Below are 17,710 nucleotides of genomic sequence, written 5' to 3' on the forward strand. Positions count from 1 at the left end.
TGAATATTGAAGTAGATATTTCTACAGTGAGAAGAATGAAGGTGAAGGAAAGGGAATTTCTAGATGCTGATTTGATTGTCATATAAAATAACACTCAGAAGCATGACCTGGTCAAAGAACCAAATTTAGAACTGCATTTGAATTAATTAAAAGCAGACTAAGAAATTCAGCTAAGTACACACGTTTAGCATACAATTTTACAATATATTTTTCTATATTAATTTGACAAGGAAAACAGAGGTAGTAGCATTCTATGATTATGCCACCTCCATCTTGTTAACGTAAATTCTCTAAATTTTCTATGAAAACATTTTAAAATTTACTTAGAAGCCTCAATATCTCAAATTCAGTCCTTTTGTTAGAAGAAAGCTAAATCATGGAGGAATGATCACATCGGGAAGGTCTGAGGCTATAGTAATGTCTGTACACCAACAATCTACTCCAACAGACTGATCACAGAACTAATCTAATATTGTATCAAGCCAAATACTTCTTCCCAGTTCAACTTCTCACTCTAGAGAGCTAATCCATTGTAAACTCCCAGTGAACTGGTGAACTTCATAACTAAAAGGCAAAGTTAAAATATCCCCAATGAAACCAGCTACAACCCAAGTGCTCTGGCTCAGGAACAACTGAATTTAAAATCCCTGAAGGTGAAGAGCAGCATCTGTTTTTATATAACATTTCTTAATTTAAATAAAGTAGCTCAACTGCTCAGAGTTTATTGATTTCAAGTTTTGTCTGTATGAATCTCCACATGTATTTAGTGTATCTGTGTACTCGCACTTTGAGATATTTCTGTCCTTTCCCATTAGTTCACATTTAACTTGGAGACGATTTGATTTCTACTAACGCCATAGATTTAGAAGGACATACCTGAAAAAGCACAGTCAAGAAAAGCAAATACCATTTACACTTTTTGTAATAATTAACATTTGCTGTACTTTTCATATTACTATTACATTATTATTTAACTAGCAGTATTAACCACTCTGACAACTACGCATGCCTGAAATGACATCGCTCCCTGACACTACAGATTTGAACAACTCTTAGCCACCTTAAAACGAATGTCAATAACGCATATCACAGAAGCAACTCAGCAAATGAAGACATCAATACAGTACATGTCAATCCTATCCATCTTCCTTTGATTCACCTCAATCTAGCTGAAACATGCTTTCCTTATTTCAATTCTGCCTCTGTTTGCAGAATTTGAATCCTTTAGACGTTATACATGTAGCTGTACTGCGCAGTCATGGCAGTTCTAGTCTTAATTTCCTGTTTTAATTTCTTCCCATATTCAAGAGATTGTTGATACAAACCCTAAATTTAAGCAGGTGTATTGAATATTGCCTTTAAGATATGGAGCCCATAATTTTTTACAAAAGTAACTTTTATTCAGGCATAATGTTCAGAAACCAACCTACAATGAAGCTGAGTTAGATCTATGAAATGAAGGATCCAAACCTTACTGCCAAAGTAGAAGACAATGAGAAGTTTGGCTGCAAGTGCAGTTCTGTTACTTTTGACAAGGCTTTCTATCCAGAGAATGAGGCCTGACAGTGGCTAAAAGAAGAGATGCCTTTTATTACTCTGAATACGTCAATTCTAGTGACTAAACCAGGCACTCGGTAAATTAGAACAAACTAGTTTTGCTACTGAAAAGAAGCACCAATACACATTCACCCAAATGATGATGATATCACATCACGCACAAAGTCAAATTTCAGAATCAAAACTCAGGGACAACATCTGCAACTAATCCCGAGAATCACCCAGTATCCTCCAAGTGGAAAGAGGAGGGAGGGCAGCAGTGCAGTTTTGCCCTAACAATAAATATATTACAGTGCTTAAAGAAGGTTGAAGATTTTGCAAGCTAAATAGGTAACAGATGAAGATCTCTGGTATCTAAAGAGAAAGAGGCCACCTGATTTTTTTTTTTTTTTTCCTGTGCATATATGCAGGTCATTTAGCTTTCCAAGATGCACTCAATTTCCCACTTTCACATGCCATTTAATCAAATAAAAATCATGCTTTACGGAAAAAAAGATTATGTCAGTAAGTTTCAGTAAGTCCTTTCGGGGCCTCTTGGCATTAACATCACATTCAATATTTTCATTAATCACGACCAGGTAGTTCAAGCCATGCGGGATTTGAGACACAGTATTTTCCTACCCCAGACTTTGACTGAGAAAACAAAGCTTTCGTTCTAAATAAAAAAAAAAATGAACCAAGTACAATCAAGTGTGGCCAGATTCTGAGCACATACACTACAGAAAAACCTGTCTCTGAAGCACGTTCACTCTACTGAACCATCACTCAAAATCTAAACGATTATATTGGGATCAAATGCTAACTCCTAATGATCCTGTTTAAGGAAATAAATTTTGAACAAGCATGAAAGCGTATTACCAGATATGTCTGTAAGTCTTATTGGCAGGAGAAATATTGTGAAGTGGGTTGAAAACACTGAACTCGTCCCAGTAAGGCAACGGATATCAACAAGTGTGCTGTATTAAGTCTCAGCTTTTCACCTCTCCTCATTATGCCAAGCAGAGTTAATTCTTCAACTACAATAAGCCCATCCACTCTCTGTATTTCCATCAAAATGCTTGGCCTTCCACTGACCACACCTGAGTGCAGTTACGCATCGTCAATGTAAAAAAATCTTTAATACAGGGAAGACTTCGCAAGTAACAGTTTAATATAATTTACTGTCACCACTTCCTCATTGCTTCTCCGTATTAAAAAAATATTATGCAATCAATTTTGATTTACTGACTATTATGAAATTAGAGACCATAAATATTTTGCCCCAGATGCAGATCCAGTTTGGAATAAAGCACACGATATTTCCAGTTCGTAATCCAAACAAAAGAAAGTGCTTATAAAAGCAAGGTACGGAAAGTCACAAAGCAAGCCCTGGTCAGGCGCTCTCCACTTTTACCCTACCATTGGATATAAGTAACCCTAAACTAAGGAATTATGGCACTAGTATAAAAAGATGTATTTTTTTTTTTTTTAAAAAATCAGGTTTTCTTGTCTCCCTCCTTATTCAAGTTTCACAGCATACATATGGGTATGAATAAGTAAGAGATTCTTCAGCCTAACTTCAAGCACAGCAGCTTGAGAAATGTTTCAGATTAACATAAATGATCATACACATACATAAGGCTGTCTTTCAAAGAGGTTTGATAACTTGTAAGTGCAGTGTTTACATAGATCAGGTCAAGTCAAAAGGTTTGTAACTGAAGTATTTAACTTATGTAAATCTGTTTATCACTGCTAAAGAACATGGGATGGCTTCACGTGCTCACTAATATACACAGTACACATTTAGTGCAACTCGCACGAATTCTCATCCCAATTTTTAAACACTATGCAGTCTGGAAAGACAAAAATCCACTAAGATTGCTCTTTTTTTCCTTTTATCAGAACAATTAACAATAATCACATATTACTTCACAGGCACTACTTTTCTACATATTACTAAAATAATAAATTGAATGAAGTTTCAATAAAAGTATTAAAATAACTACAAGTACAGAAGCCTACCTTAAACATATTTCTACCAATATTTCCTTAGCCAGCGTTCATAAGAAGGTAATGCAAAGCTTCACTTATACTCACTATATGCTTCAGGACTCACAACAAAAAAAAAAAAAAAAAAGAAATGGGAATTCCTTTTAAAACTGTTTATATTATGTTTTTTTCCAGATGCAATTTCCTGTTTACACTGTATACAGTTTTACTTGCATAACTTGTCAAAACACTTTGTGAAATGATAGGAAGAGTACAAGGTTTTCATACTATTGAACAGACCTTGGTACAGGAAGGGAAGACACTAAATTTGATTTTACTTGAGATTTTTAAAGTTTTAGACACAGTCTGAATTCCTGTCTCTGTGAAGTCCATTCTGTTTTTTTCACCTACTAGAGAATTAAGTAGCCAAAGTTTTTTTTCTAAGGTTTCGAATCCATGGCTTTAATTTCTATCTCAAAATCTTAAAATTAAATATCCACCCATCCATATGGAGATCCAGGCATTTAGGTTTTTGGATTTATTAAAATCTACTTGTACTGATCGCAGCATAGGGACGTATGATTTGGCACGGTAAACACAGGTTTAACAGCCTAATTGCTTGGATTTTGTGTAGCGGATCATTATGTTAATGCCTCTGCAGTAAAGTGCTAAATAGGAATTCCCACAACAAGACTTCTCATTGCTGACTGAGACGGAAAAGGTAAGACGTACCGGGCTAATTTGGGAAGAGACTGCTCTTCAGGGACCCAGGAGAGGAATCGTCAAACCAACAGGACTACCGAGCTCTACCAAAGGGAAGAAAATACGCCCCAACACAAAACGCCGTGAATTGTATCTTTGTCTGAATGACCCAGGGACACCAGATGATTGCATACTGTCTTCCAGCCTTGCCTGGGAGGGAAGATAGCTTCCCAGAGCTTTACAGGGTAGAGACATGCTCTACAAAAGTAAACAACTCTGCACGTATGTGGACTTTCTTTTTGTACAGTATTCAACTGGATCTTGAGATAAATGTCATTATTTTGTTCTGCCGTTGCAATGATGACACTGTACATTATGCTTCCTCAAATACTTTCTGCATGTAAGCAGATTTGACGTTAATCCTGCACAACACCTGAACCTGCTCTGTCTTCACAGCCCCAGATTCATGGACGTGATAGAAAACCAGGCTTCCTTAGAGGACGAAGAATGTCATTGTGGAAAGATTTTTGCTTTGGTAAAGGAAAGACTAAATGAGAAGTCTTCCATGATAACCAGGTATTTTGAAAGAGTAAATACATGTTTAACATTTTTGATCCAATAATAAATTGGATAAAAATAAAAAAAAGGCATCAACATAGCTATATATTTTCTAAGCTGCTTTCAGTACTTCAATATTTCCTTCAGTTTCCTGAAAAAGTTTCATTATTGTTTTCCCTAAACTTATGTCCACATTTAATCACCCAAAATGCACCTCCACTGCACAGCAGATGTGTCATTAACTATTTCTGAAAAAAAGTGAAATAAAATCACCCAGCATGAGAATACTATGGAATAAGTCAACACTAGCAGATGGTGTTTATTTTGTCACTGCTTGTGTTAAAAATTACCACCTATTTCATCAGTTCCTTTAAGGTAGAAGCTTCATGTAGAAAGTGGAAAAGCTATTTTTTATAAGCTGTCACAGAACTCCTTAAAATATAAGCTCTTGTTTTCATGGCTTCCAGTTTTCTAGGACATGGTGCAATACAGAGGAGATCGGTTTGTATAAATCTGACATGATCGAGTATTTTGCTAGCAGCTCAGTCTTTCAACACACAATCTGTTTTGTTTCTCAAGCAAATTTGCAAATTCTTTAGTTCAAATACCGCTGTTTTCAAGACAAATTCTGTAACAAATGTTAAGTCTGTTCCAAGGAGAGGCACCTGGTAGAACTGTCAGCTTGTTTTCTTCTAGGACCCAATATGCAAGAGAGTTTTATTTCCTCCTCAGAATTCTCATTATTTTATCACACACTTTTGGCTATGTGGTTTACATTTTCTGGTTGATTGTTTCTTAACACAACAGTATGTTGCATGAAAAGCAATTGTACAACCTGGATTTGGCTACTTAAAGAAATCACTGGTAAAATGCCATGATAAAAATCAGGTTTTGCTCATGTATTTTTGAAAAAATTTTCTTTAAAATGGAAACTCAAAAAACCTCCCAGAAGTGTTAACCCATACAATCCAGAGTAAGACAAACCCACATTGAAAGCAGCAAAGTGAACTAAATTCCTCACTACTGCGATTTAAACAAAATTATTATAAACACTATCCACAGTATCCATACACAGTATTTAAATACAGTTTTCAACTAAGTAAAATAACTTAGTTATATCTGAAGACTACTGGACATCAGTCTACCGTTCTCACTGATGATTTTAAATGTCATGCCATAGAAAGCTCATCCTCCTAGATTCCCATACAGCCAGTTGCATTTTGTATCTAAAAGTCATAAGCACAGGATAAAATCCATTCCATTTTGTTCCCCCAGAAAAGGCATAATCCCCATCTTAATTAAATTGCAGTTCAATTGATAATGTCCCCAAATTACCTTAAGAACTTACTTGCACATCACACATTACCATAGAGCTTTAAGCCAGTTGTATGCTTGCTGCAACTACATATCAAATACATAGCTTATTAACTCCAGCCATTCACATGTCCTGTTGGTATTGATAGGATTACACATGAACTCAGAGACAACAGACTCCACTACAACGTCCAGATTTGTATGTTCACACAAGATCATCACGTTGAAACAAACGGCAGAGATTCTTAAACTGCACTACAATGGCTGCGAAGTGAACCAAAAAAAGAGCAAATGGTAGAAAAAAGGCTACCTAGACAACCACTGTTACTGCACTGCCATATGTTTTTTAATTACTTGACTCAATCCTTTCCCCCTCCCTGTTAAGTCTTTATTGCACTCCATGTTCAGGTTGGCTTGCACACACTGCACAATGAACTGATCTTTTTATCTTCATTATTTACTGAGAAGCGCAGGCCTCTGTTAGTGTCCTATTCAAACCATACTCTAAGCTGAGTGCTATTAATTTTTTTTTTTGCTTTTATATATTGCTCATCATTACACTGCTTTAAAAGCACTAATTAATGGTTTTGATAAATCTCTGAGCTTTTGCTACATTATTTTACAGCTATAAGAAGAAACTCAGGGTGGTTTTGTTTGTTTGTTTTTGGTTTTACTTCTGGATGCTTAGTATGAGAGAGATTTGAGGGCTTTTTGGTGGTTTTTGGTTCTGTTTGGGTTTGTTGTGGTTTTTTCTTTTTGGTTTGTTTTTTTTTTAATCTCTTAAGACTTCTCCCAGAAAAGGAGAAGTCAGAAAATGTGAGATTTAGGTCTACTCCAAATACTAGGTGGGGGAGATATTTTCCTTTAGGAGGCTTTTATCCATTTTCCTTCCAAAGCCTGAACATGAATATGACAACAGTCCTTCTGCCTGTATTTCTGAAGCACTGATCATTATAATCCCCATGTTCAGCACTTAACCTTCTTTTTTCCCATTACCTCTTGGTCTGCACCAGCAACATCTTTCTCCTTAGCAAAGCAAAGGCTGAATAGATCAAGAAATCTAACATTTCATTAGAACACAGCAAAGCAATCCACCCACTAAATGAGCACCCTCGATAACTGGGTACCTTTAAAATGAAAGCCTGAGGGCTCTACTTATGGTGATACAAAGAGTCCTCTTCCATTGACACAACACGCACACTGAAAGCTTCACAACACAATTTGGATGCATTCTCAGCCAGCTGAGGCTTTAAACCAAGGTTAGGGCCATCTGTCTGGTTTTGGCAGCATCCAGATGTAAAAAATCCTATGGCACTTTTTAAAAGGAACAGAGATAAAGCCTGGTTTTGGTCAATTCCCTTGAATTATTAACATAATACACTTGGCTGACATCAATGCCAGTCAGCACATCTGGATCTGTAAGCTCACTGCACCTTTCTTACCACTGTCAGAGCATGCCACAAACTATTTTACTAGCCATATCAGTTTAGTATGTCCAAGTAATTACACTCATAAAAGTCATAAAAAGTACTAAGTTTTTCTATTGCTTGTCTCAGTTCAATTATTTTCTTAAATCCATGTTACTGACAAGCCAGAGGTGAGAATTAATGAAGCTGTCAAACATTTTTGAGTTGCTATATAGTTATTAATACATTATCATGTTTTTCTTAATTTCTCGAGCTCTGAACAAACACAATAACAAAAATTAAAAGCAATATCTAAATAAATTTTTTTTGAACTGGGAAGGGTACCAGGTTATCAAAAAAAAAGAACTAAACCACAGAGAAACAACATTTCATGAAAAGCCTCAAAGCTTTAAACAAGAAAAGACATTGTTCAGATAGATGCAATTTGTAGGGCAAAACCTTTCTGTGACCCTGGAAAATGCACTCAGGTGTTATTCTTTGTGATTTAGCATGGACTAAATAGCACAACCCATTCATTTTACCTGTGCCAAAATCCCTTCTGCAACATCAGTAATCACGAATGCTTCAGAAATGCAGAGGTATACGCAAGATCATTTCCATTCTTTATTAATTTTGTCTTTATTACCAACCATACACATGCCACCTTGGGCAATTTTTAGTATTATATACCAGCATTATGGAAATTTAATTGCTCTACCAAATGCTCTTGCTCACACTCTTCCAAGAGGCATGGAAATACAAAAAACCCACGGTCCTTATCTCCAGTTTGAAAATACACTGAGCATTCTCGGGTTGCATTAACTATGAAGTGGTCACAGATGCTCAGCATTTTCCAGAGTTTCATGTAAGAAACTGTCCCAGTATTTGCTGAGATACTGTTTGAGATTCAAAGCATAATGCCATTCATTAGTTAATACCAACAATCAAAGACTTATGGAAAGTAGTACATCAGAAAATCAAATTGGGGATGACAAGAAAAACTTGTTTTATGTCTTATTTAAATATTAAGCAAGCAGAACATTATTCCTGGTTAGGGCTTTACTTCAGCAAAGCATTTACTTAAGTGTTTAAATGAGAAGCCCAAATGGAAAGGTATGTTCCATGTATGTACTAGGTCATGGATACAATGGAAGAAAAGAATAAAATATAAAAATATTTCTTTCATCTCATTAGGCAGTCAAATACAAGACCAAAATTGCAGTGTTGAGGACAAAAGACCTTATAAAAAAATGGCTCCTGCTAAATTAGTACGGGTACATACTGATACTATAGTTAGTATAAGTGTACCTAATGAATTCTAATGAATGAAACCCATTTTTTTTTAATTTTAGAAACATGGAGAGGAAGACGTCACTGAATCAGTATCTTTGTACTAAAATTCCTTAAGATGTCTTTGGATCTATATTACTACAGCATATTAATTTTCCCTTTTGCTTAAAAGCACATTGCAAGCTTTTTTCCAAACATCCTCCTCCTCCCAAAGGAGTTTTGCTCTCAGGGAGACAAGAGGTGTGTGCATGTGGAGTAATGGTACTTGGGGGAAAAAAAAAAATAAATAATCAATGAGTTAATTCCTTAAAAAAACCCAAAACAACCAAACAAACCCCCGTGATTGTTTTGCACAATCCCTAAGATACAAAACTTCAGCGTCACACCAAGTGTGGCTGTGTAGATCTGAAACTCTTAGATCAAAAAAGGTCAAATCAAGACTAAAGATGAACAGAGCTATCACTAAATCTTTCATTAGAAAGTCAGATTTAAGAATCGCTGAAGCAACAAGTATCACATGCAAGCTTTTACCAATGGGATATATAAAAACATATGTCATTGCCTTTGTGAAAATACTGCTAGATATAGGTACCATATTGCCTGCACGTACCCAGATCTGGCATCTCTTACATATGTCTGCTCTCTTTCTCTCCATGTGGGGTGCCCACTCGCGTGAAGCAATGTCAGCGCAGGGAAAATGCCGCTCCTTCACCACCCATTGAAGACTCCCAATGAAAACCCCACCCTTACTTAGTTCAATCAAATCAAATTGATTGAGAAGAATAAAGGAGAAATAACTAATAAAGAGAGATCAGGTTTATTCAACAGAATATAAACACCCAGGAGGAAAAAAACAAACGAACAAAAAATCCCACAATACATAATAAGCAAAACATAAACAGAACTAGATTAATCATTGCAAATCCCACAAATTCTAAACTAGGTTCTAAGTTTACAAGGTATACAGTTTAAGCAAGATAGAAACCTTACGTATTAGAGAGTTCTTTGTCTCAGCCAGCTGCTGCCAGCTTGTCTGTCTGTCTTTCAATTTCTCAGAAAGGTGTGTGTGAAAATCTAAATGAAATAAAACAAATACATTTTAGAGATGGTTCTTTTCCTCCTGTTCTTCCATTCCATTCACCTTTGGTGTAACACAGCCCATAGAATGTTTCACCTCCTCCCACCCAAAGCATCTCTGAATAATAAAAAATACGTTGCTCATTATTATCTAGAGATTGAGAATTCTTTTATCTTGTTATCAAGGACACACAAAAAGGCATACTGAGCAGCAGTAGTACTGGTGAAATCTTGCTTTGCAGGAGGTATACATACCCACTGTCAGTATCACTAACCATGAAAAAGGACAGAGTGCATAAAAATCTGGCAATAATAGCTGCATTAGAATTTAACCTAAGTCCAAGAGAGTTTCCGCACATGCTGTACAGTAGGTATTTAAGATCATACTGGCTTTATTTTCAATGTATTATTTATTACACCTATAGTCAAGTAGGTATCATTACATCCTTCTAAAAGATAGTTTTTATTATCTAAAAGCAGATTCTTAAAATACATTTGGAAAATGGACACTTTCAGCTATAATAAATCACTTCTTACATGTTTATTGCAGCAGCGTGACAACTTTTACATTGATTATCAACATCACCAGGCTCATTCTGCTGCTTCTCAACTAGGCATGAACCAGTCAAACACCACTGTTGCAAGGATGCAATTTTTTTTTTTTTTGGGTCTCATAAAATCTCTCCAGTTTTAGGAAGACAGATTTTAATATATACAAAAGATAATCCTTTAGCTTTGAATAGCCTTTCTCTTTGACTAAAAAGAAAACAGCTTTCTTTTGGTTGTACAACTAATTAAAATATACCTGGATTTTGAAAACATGAATTAATTAGGGACTCCTCTTACATTTGAAAAGCACAAAATCAATTGAAAACTATTATTGAATTGCATAACAAGAGGAGAGTTTTCAGATGTAGTAAACAGGATACATAAAACCTATTTTTATTTATTTCCTTGCACAAACCAGTACGACAAGAAGCCTAATAACTGATGTACGGTCACTTCAATTCTTGTTCCTCACTGCCTTTAAGGCTTCACTGGGAAATTATTTTACTTGGTACATCTCAGGTTCAAACCCTCAGTAATTTTTATAAGATAATTTAATCTTGCACCCAAGACTCACTAGAATCAACACTGAAAATGTGTTCTGTATACCACAGTAATTTGTTATATGCAAAGAAAAAAGGCAATGCATTGACCCTTAAAGATATAAAAACAGCTGCCTAAACCAACAGAAAATAAACCGCTTTGCATGCTACAGATGTAAGACAACAAATTAGCTGTTAGGAGTGCAAATATGTTGGACTTAAAATGCCTGCAACAGAAATAATGTGAAAGAATGACAGCTCCTGAGTTTACATTGCTGGCTTTGGGGGTAAAAAGTAATTTTAAGGTACAAACAACAAAAACCAGATAGAGTTTACTAAACTTCTCCTTGCCACACATGAAATTCAAGTTTGATGTGGTATGACTAAGTTATTTTCAGGTATTTTGGTTCATGTCCAATTAGTTCAGATTTAATTTTGATAATAAAGACTTTTGATTTAAAAGCAAGGAAGGAAATAAAGAGATTTTCAGGAACGCTCCATTGAAAGATAATTCTAAGAACAATATGCAGGTGAAGCAAATACATGTCAAGTGAGGAACACAATGACTATCAATTCTAAAAATTTTGATTAAGAAAAAAAGTCATTGCATGTTTCTTCATTTTGGTGTTACCAGCAATTTTGTCAAAAAATATAATACTAGACGTTGATGACATTATTGTCATATTTTTCATAATTTAAAAATAAAAATGAAATATAAGTAAACATACGCATACACAGGAATATAATCAAAAAGGAAGTCATGGAATTGTTTCACTGAGATTTTTTTTTGCTTTTGCTTTTTTATGTGAAAGTGAGACCAAATTGTTAAATACAGTGCAATTCTTCTGTGGTACTTACAATTAAATTACGCAATTTTAGTAGTGCGTGATTTTACAGTTTCTGTTATATCACACCCTATAACATGCAAATTTTTGAACTCTTCACTGACCATTTTTGTTTTAATAAAAAAGCTTTGCTTTCATTTCTCTTTCAAGAGGGAAAAACAGAATTAATTCATCCCCAGCTTACGCACTGACATTTTATTACCCTTTAAGCTTGTGTATGTTACTCAATCTTCTATTTTCTCTTTTTACGTGTCTGTGGCCACCTTGGGATATTTGATCCTTAGAATTACAAAGGGTAGTGAGGACAACAAATTGTTCCCCCAAGGAAGCTCAGCCATCCCTCTTATTGATGTGAAACATCTAAAACTAATGGCTAAAATTTTCCAAGCTCTAGTTCTCCAACAATTTTAAAAAAAAGTTTGTTACCAACACCCAAAGGAAAGAATAATTTAAATGTTGAGATGCTTTTAAAATAGTGTCATCTGAAGGGACGTCTCCATGGGTATTACCTTCCTTTGACACTCACAGGGAGTTAAACCTAATTGCATTTAGGGTTATCTCTAGCAGCTACACTCAGAATCGAACATCCTCATGAGGACTACTGTTCTAACTAATCTACTTATTAGGCTTTTATTCAGATGTAGTACAGTCTTTTATAAAAAACATCTCAAAGGTATAATAATGGATTTTGCAATTATCAGACAGGAAAGAATAGTCTATGACCTACAATCTTTGGCCTTGCCAAAAATCGGGAAAAAAAATCTTTTGTAAGTAAATCATTAGATCATTAAGTTAATTTTGGTCCCTATCAGACATCACGCTTTACCTCTGGAAAAAGCAAAAACTGTGTGAATTCACTACGCTTTCCTCTTATACATTCCTTTAAAACACAAACACCACCCCAATGTCCACAGGTCCATTTGCTCCTACAGTAACTGATGGAGAGAAAGAAACCTGCTTTCCCTACGTTACTTTCAAAGATGAACGAGTAGCAGTTTTTGGCTTGCTGTCTCAAGGCCCAGTTTAAGTTAAAAAAATCAATGCTGATACAGCTAATTTTAAATAAATACTAGCAACACTTTTTGAAAATTGAGAAAACAAATACTTCAATTTCTAAACCATTCTCCTGGGATGCGTACAATGTTCAGACCAGCTGCTTGTCTTCTGCACAGGACTCAGCAAATTCATTTTCTTCTTTCCTCACAGCAGCCTCTTCAGAAACTGATACTCTGCTTCCAGCATTCTATTACTTTTTAACATCCATCTAATTTCCCTCACACCCCAACAGTCTCCCACGAGGCCTGGCACTCTGACAAGACCTACATGACATCTTCCTGCTGTCCGAGAGAAAGGCTGACAAGGGAAGGTTGGAATTACTCTCCCCATTTTCATTCCCTCCCTATAGCTATGCCATGTAACCAGCAACCAGGAGGCAGCCCTGGACACCACGCCCATTAGGATCCCACCGCAGAGCATCCTTGGGCCCACGGGACACGGCTTTCTCACAGCAAAGAGGCTGATCACCAAATACCGTGTTGTTCTTATTTTATGGTTCCTCTTTTGAGCTGGCCTAACAATGACTCCTAACTGTTAGCTATCCAGAAACAAGTACCACTCCTATTTCTTCTTTCTTTTCATAATCCTTATGGTTCTCAGTCAACACTCATCTAGAAAATAACTGTAGAACTTTAAATATGACCAGATCCTCAATATCCTCCTAAGCTCTGTTCTAAATTTTCCCTCTTCTATTTATCGAAGTGGCATAACCCAATTTCTACTGGTAATAAACAATAAGATGATGGTTTATTTTTATAAACTAGCACTTCAGAAGCATTAAATAGGGTCTGACAAATAAATACCCTTAACTTCTCAAGCCGCTTCCCCTCCCTCCCAACGTTCATGCAAAAATCCAGTAGTGAACACTTGCTCCATTTCTGTCACACCTACACAGCTGAGGCTTGTCCCAGTTGTCTTTGATTTCCTCTCTACTGAGCCTTTTCAATGAACAGAAGTTGCTCCTCTGTTAGTACCTTAATACATTTTCATTGCTTTTAGCTCAATGTTTATTACTGATCATTAAGGTTTTTGAGGAATAGGACAAAAACCATAACAACTGACAGAACCCTCTCTCAGTACTTGGCAGGTCAAAGCTCTGTGTTTTCCTCAAATAACCTTTTTTGGTTTTGTTTTTTGATCACATTCTCCACTAACGTTTTGGATCAAGCATACCGGATAGCTGTACACAAATGTGGTGCTCTTAACCTACATGCATACCATTTCTGCAGGCAAATAATGATTATGAAGAAATTAGAACAAAAATCATGCACTAAAGGATGGGAATATGGACTGTTCTGCAATATAAAGGCCACACAATTTCTCTTTTCCTATATTGTCTTGACAGAATTACTATCTGCTGGTTTACTCTATTATGTTCTATTGCACATTTTATATCTAATGTTTTGTTTGATCTTTTGTAAAAGTTGTTTAATTTTTCTCTCCTCCGAAGCACGTTCACCAAGCCAATTAAACTTAAAGCTTTACCTGCATAGCATACTAGCAGGTCTCAAGCAGAAGTTTCCAATACGAAACATCCACAACACATATTTTGTTTTTTGAAAGTATACACTTAAATGTTAACACACCTGCAAATATTCATGCAAGATTGACATACACTACAAAGCAAAATGCTTTATTACTAGTTCAAGTACATTTAGAAGCCTATTATAATTCAGTGAACTCAATAGCAAACCCACCATTTTCCCTCTCCTCTGTCTACCAAAGGTAAGGTTAAAAAATGGGAGTCAGAAGAATTTTTCATTCACATTGCTATTTATAACGTCCTAAGTATTACCAAACACGACCAGCAACAGATCTACTGCACCAGGAGCTGGATTTTCCAAGCACATTGCCCATGTCTCTTATACAGAATCAACTAAGCAATTAGCTACATTAGAGACAAGAGTACAGGACTTAAAACGGCAAATACCTTCATTTTGTATTTTCATTTCCTATGGACTAATAAAAACATTAGGATGTGCTAGTACCGTAAGAATCACAGGGACACGCACAATTCAGACCAGCACTCAGTAGAGTGCATAGACCTGTCTGTTTCTTTGTGCAGAAGTCTGTCTACACTTATGAACTTAAAGTGAACTGAAACTAAATTTCAAGTGGATTTATCTAAGTCAAGTTAAATGGTTTCAACTTGTCTTATTTCCAAAAAGAATTAGAAACAGGCCCTCTTAAGTTCATACAAATATGTCTACATAGGAATTTCAAGCAATTTCACAATACCACTTTAAAATCACGCCACAAAATCACCAGTAATTTGGACAAATCTTCTCAAATGCCCCTTAACAGTCAAGCCCTAATGTCTAAAATATCCATAATTGCCCCTTAAATCAACACAGTCATTGACTCACATCAGAAGAAAACTCTTAACTGAAACTTCATTTTTTTTTTTTTTTTTTCTTTTCCTCGTGCTGTTTCCTTCTGGTTATCTTTTGCTTTGCTTTTTAAAGAAAGGGTCAATTTAACAACCATTACCTCATGCTGTTAGGAATGGGTTAGTATCCCCATATGGGTCAAAGACTCACGACTCACCTACAGATCAATATCTCCATAATTTATAAAACCATAAGCCACAAGTCTCATGGGAATAATTTATTAAAAACTAAGAAAAGCTTCAGCCTCAAGTCCTTCTCTTCCTTTAATACCTCTTCCATGCAAGTCTTTCTCTGAAATAACACTTTGTTATTAGTTCAGCCTCTGTTCCAATGACCACATTTTTAGATCAAGAACTTATGCCTGGAAAGGACAATATCTGAACTATTAGGCTAATGGGGAGAATTTAATTTACTGAAGTACAAACTAAACAGTTGCTGGTGAAAGTCTGTCATGCTTTTTCAAATCTAACTATTTGAAAAATAAACAAACAAAAAAGATAAAAAAATTAAAACCAGTATCCTTACGTAAATATGGTAACAAAATTCACATTAACCAAGTTTTACAACCAAAGTGGTCAGGTACAAAGTTTAAATTTAGAGGGGACTATATGGATTGTACTACAACCAACCCACACTTCAACTAAAGCACCTACTGCTGTTCTTTGTTGCTTTTGGCAGCACACAAAACTGTATAAATAGAAACTATAGAGAGAAGGCTAACAAGAATTTAAAGAATTCTAAAAAGAATTCCTTACAAATAATTTTGCTCCTTATTGTGGGATACATATTGATATCCTGTACTTTTTCAGCTTGAAAGTGTGAAGAAAAAGTCAACCAAAATGCTACAGTAAAAATTATCTGCCATGTATTACTTTGCTGCTGCTTTTGTAAGGGAATAAACCAAAGTTAGCTGCTCTTGCTAAGACTGCACTTGTTTTGATTTATCAACTAATGTCAGCAGAACAGAGCACTATGACAGCTGTGAAATAAACATTAAGGGCTCCTAAAACAATGGAAAGCAGGTTTTTCCAGTACAAGCATGCAACTCTAATAGCACTGAATTATTATAACCACACGTTGGGTGTTGTGTCACCCTGCCCCTCCTCCAAAACAAACAAACAAGCAAACCACCAAAACATGATTTCTTCTGTTGAAAGAACACTGTAAAGCTAAGACATATGGACAAAAAAAGGCAAGAAGGACCAAAGTGCTACCATGTTAGTCCTATTGACATTTCTTTTCAATGACCTGAATATTCCATAGCAATATTGCTCATTTAAAATTAAGGTGGTCTCTAAAAATACAAAGAAAACCTAAAATAAATATATACAGTTGTGTTCCTAGGGAGCTGGTGATTGAGATCAATATTCCAGCAATAATACTACCTTACAAAACAAAACAAGCTCTTAAAGCAGTAACTTCAGCATCTCACTTTCTCATTATACAGTTATGTTCTTCACTGTTAGGAATTACTGGTTTTAAATTAAGGCAAGTTAATTAATTTATGAGCGTCAACCACCTTTAGACCTACTTTTACTTACTGATGTCTCTTCTCTTTCTACAGCAAGTTCTATTAGTGAAAAAAAAAATAAATCAAATTACAGTTTTCAAGTAATTTAGTTGGTAAAATCTAATTTGTCATCTATGCCTGTAAACAATTTTGAAGAACTAAGAAGTGACACACAATTCACAGGAAGGCAAGTAGACAAACTTACTGTCTTACTGTGTTATTTGTTGGGGAAAAAAAAATTACAAAGGACAAGATTTCAATCTCAAATTTTACCAATTATCTCTTCAGCCTCTATAATGAGATCACCTATAACTTTGAAACAAATTTATTCTCAGTACCCTTTGACAAAGAATGCAAGTACAATCTGTAGCAAGCCACATTAAAGATCTTTTATCACATCTCTAGCCTAAGGAAAAGTATAAAACTAGAGTAAACATACAAAGATAATTCTTCAGAATAGCCTCTGAAGCTCCAGGACTTTTTCCTCAGACTTCCTAAAATTTTTATTCAACAGCCCTGGTTGGATTTTTCTTCCATCCATTAGAATCACAGAATCATTTAGGTTGGAAAAGACCCTTAAGATCATTGAGTTAAACCGTAATTTCTAGGTCAGTCTGAATCAGTCTAAATTGTTCGTATTTACAGAGTTCAGGGACAAGAAGTCCAACACCTTCCCTGAATGTTATATGAAGAACTAGATTTTTGTTCATCTTGGATCAGCCATTTGCTAATTTGATGTTGTATAGTTCCCCCACAGGGAAAAAGCAGTGAACAATCACTCCTTATTCACATTCTCCATGTCACTCACCACCACGCAGGCTCCAATCATGTCACCAGCCACTGGTTTGTTTTATTTTTTACACTAAAGGATATTAAAGTCACTCTTCACAAGGAAACTATGACATACTATGGGTAACCCATCTCACTAGCTCTTACCTTTTGCAGTTTT

The 17,710-nt window shown here is 35.5% G+C and overlaps 1 protein-coding gene across 8 annotated transcripts in view; it reads right to left on the minus strand.

Moving 5' to 3' along the window:
• TENM2 (teneurin transmembrane protein 2) overlaps positions 1 to 17,710 on the minus strand; it is a 619,020-nt gene that overhangs the window by 304,874 nt on the left and 296,436 nt on the right. For 6 of the 8 annotated variants that reach the window (XM_075766471.1, XM_075766466.1, XM_075766464.1 and 3 more), the window contains one exon: positions 9,786 to 9,869. The exons of the other annotated variants lie outside the window; for them this stretch is intronic. In XM_075766471.1, the coding sequence (XP_075622586.1) occupies positions 9,786 to 9,869 (84 nt within the window). The remainder of the gene's footprint in view (positions 1 to 9,785; positions 9,870 to 17,710) is intronic. 8 annotated transcript variants of the gene reach the window in all.

This window comes from Balearica regulorum, chromosome 14 (genome assembly GCF_011004875.1).
Source record: "Balearica regulorum gibbericeps isolate bBalReg1 chromosome 14, bBalReg1.pri, whole genome shotgun sequence".
Classification (NCBI taxonomy): Eukaryota; Metazoa; Chordata; class Aves; order Gruiformes; family Gruidae; genus Balearica; species Balearica regulorum.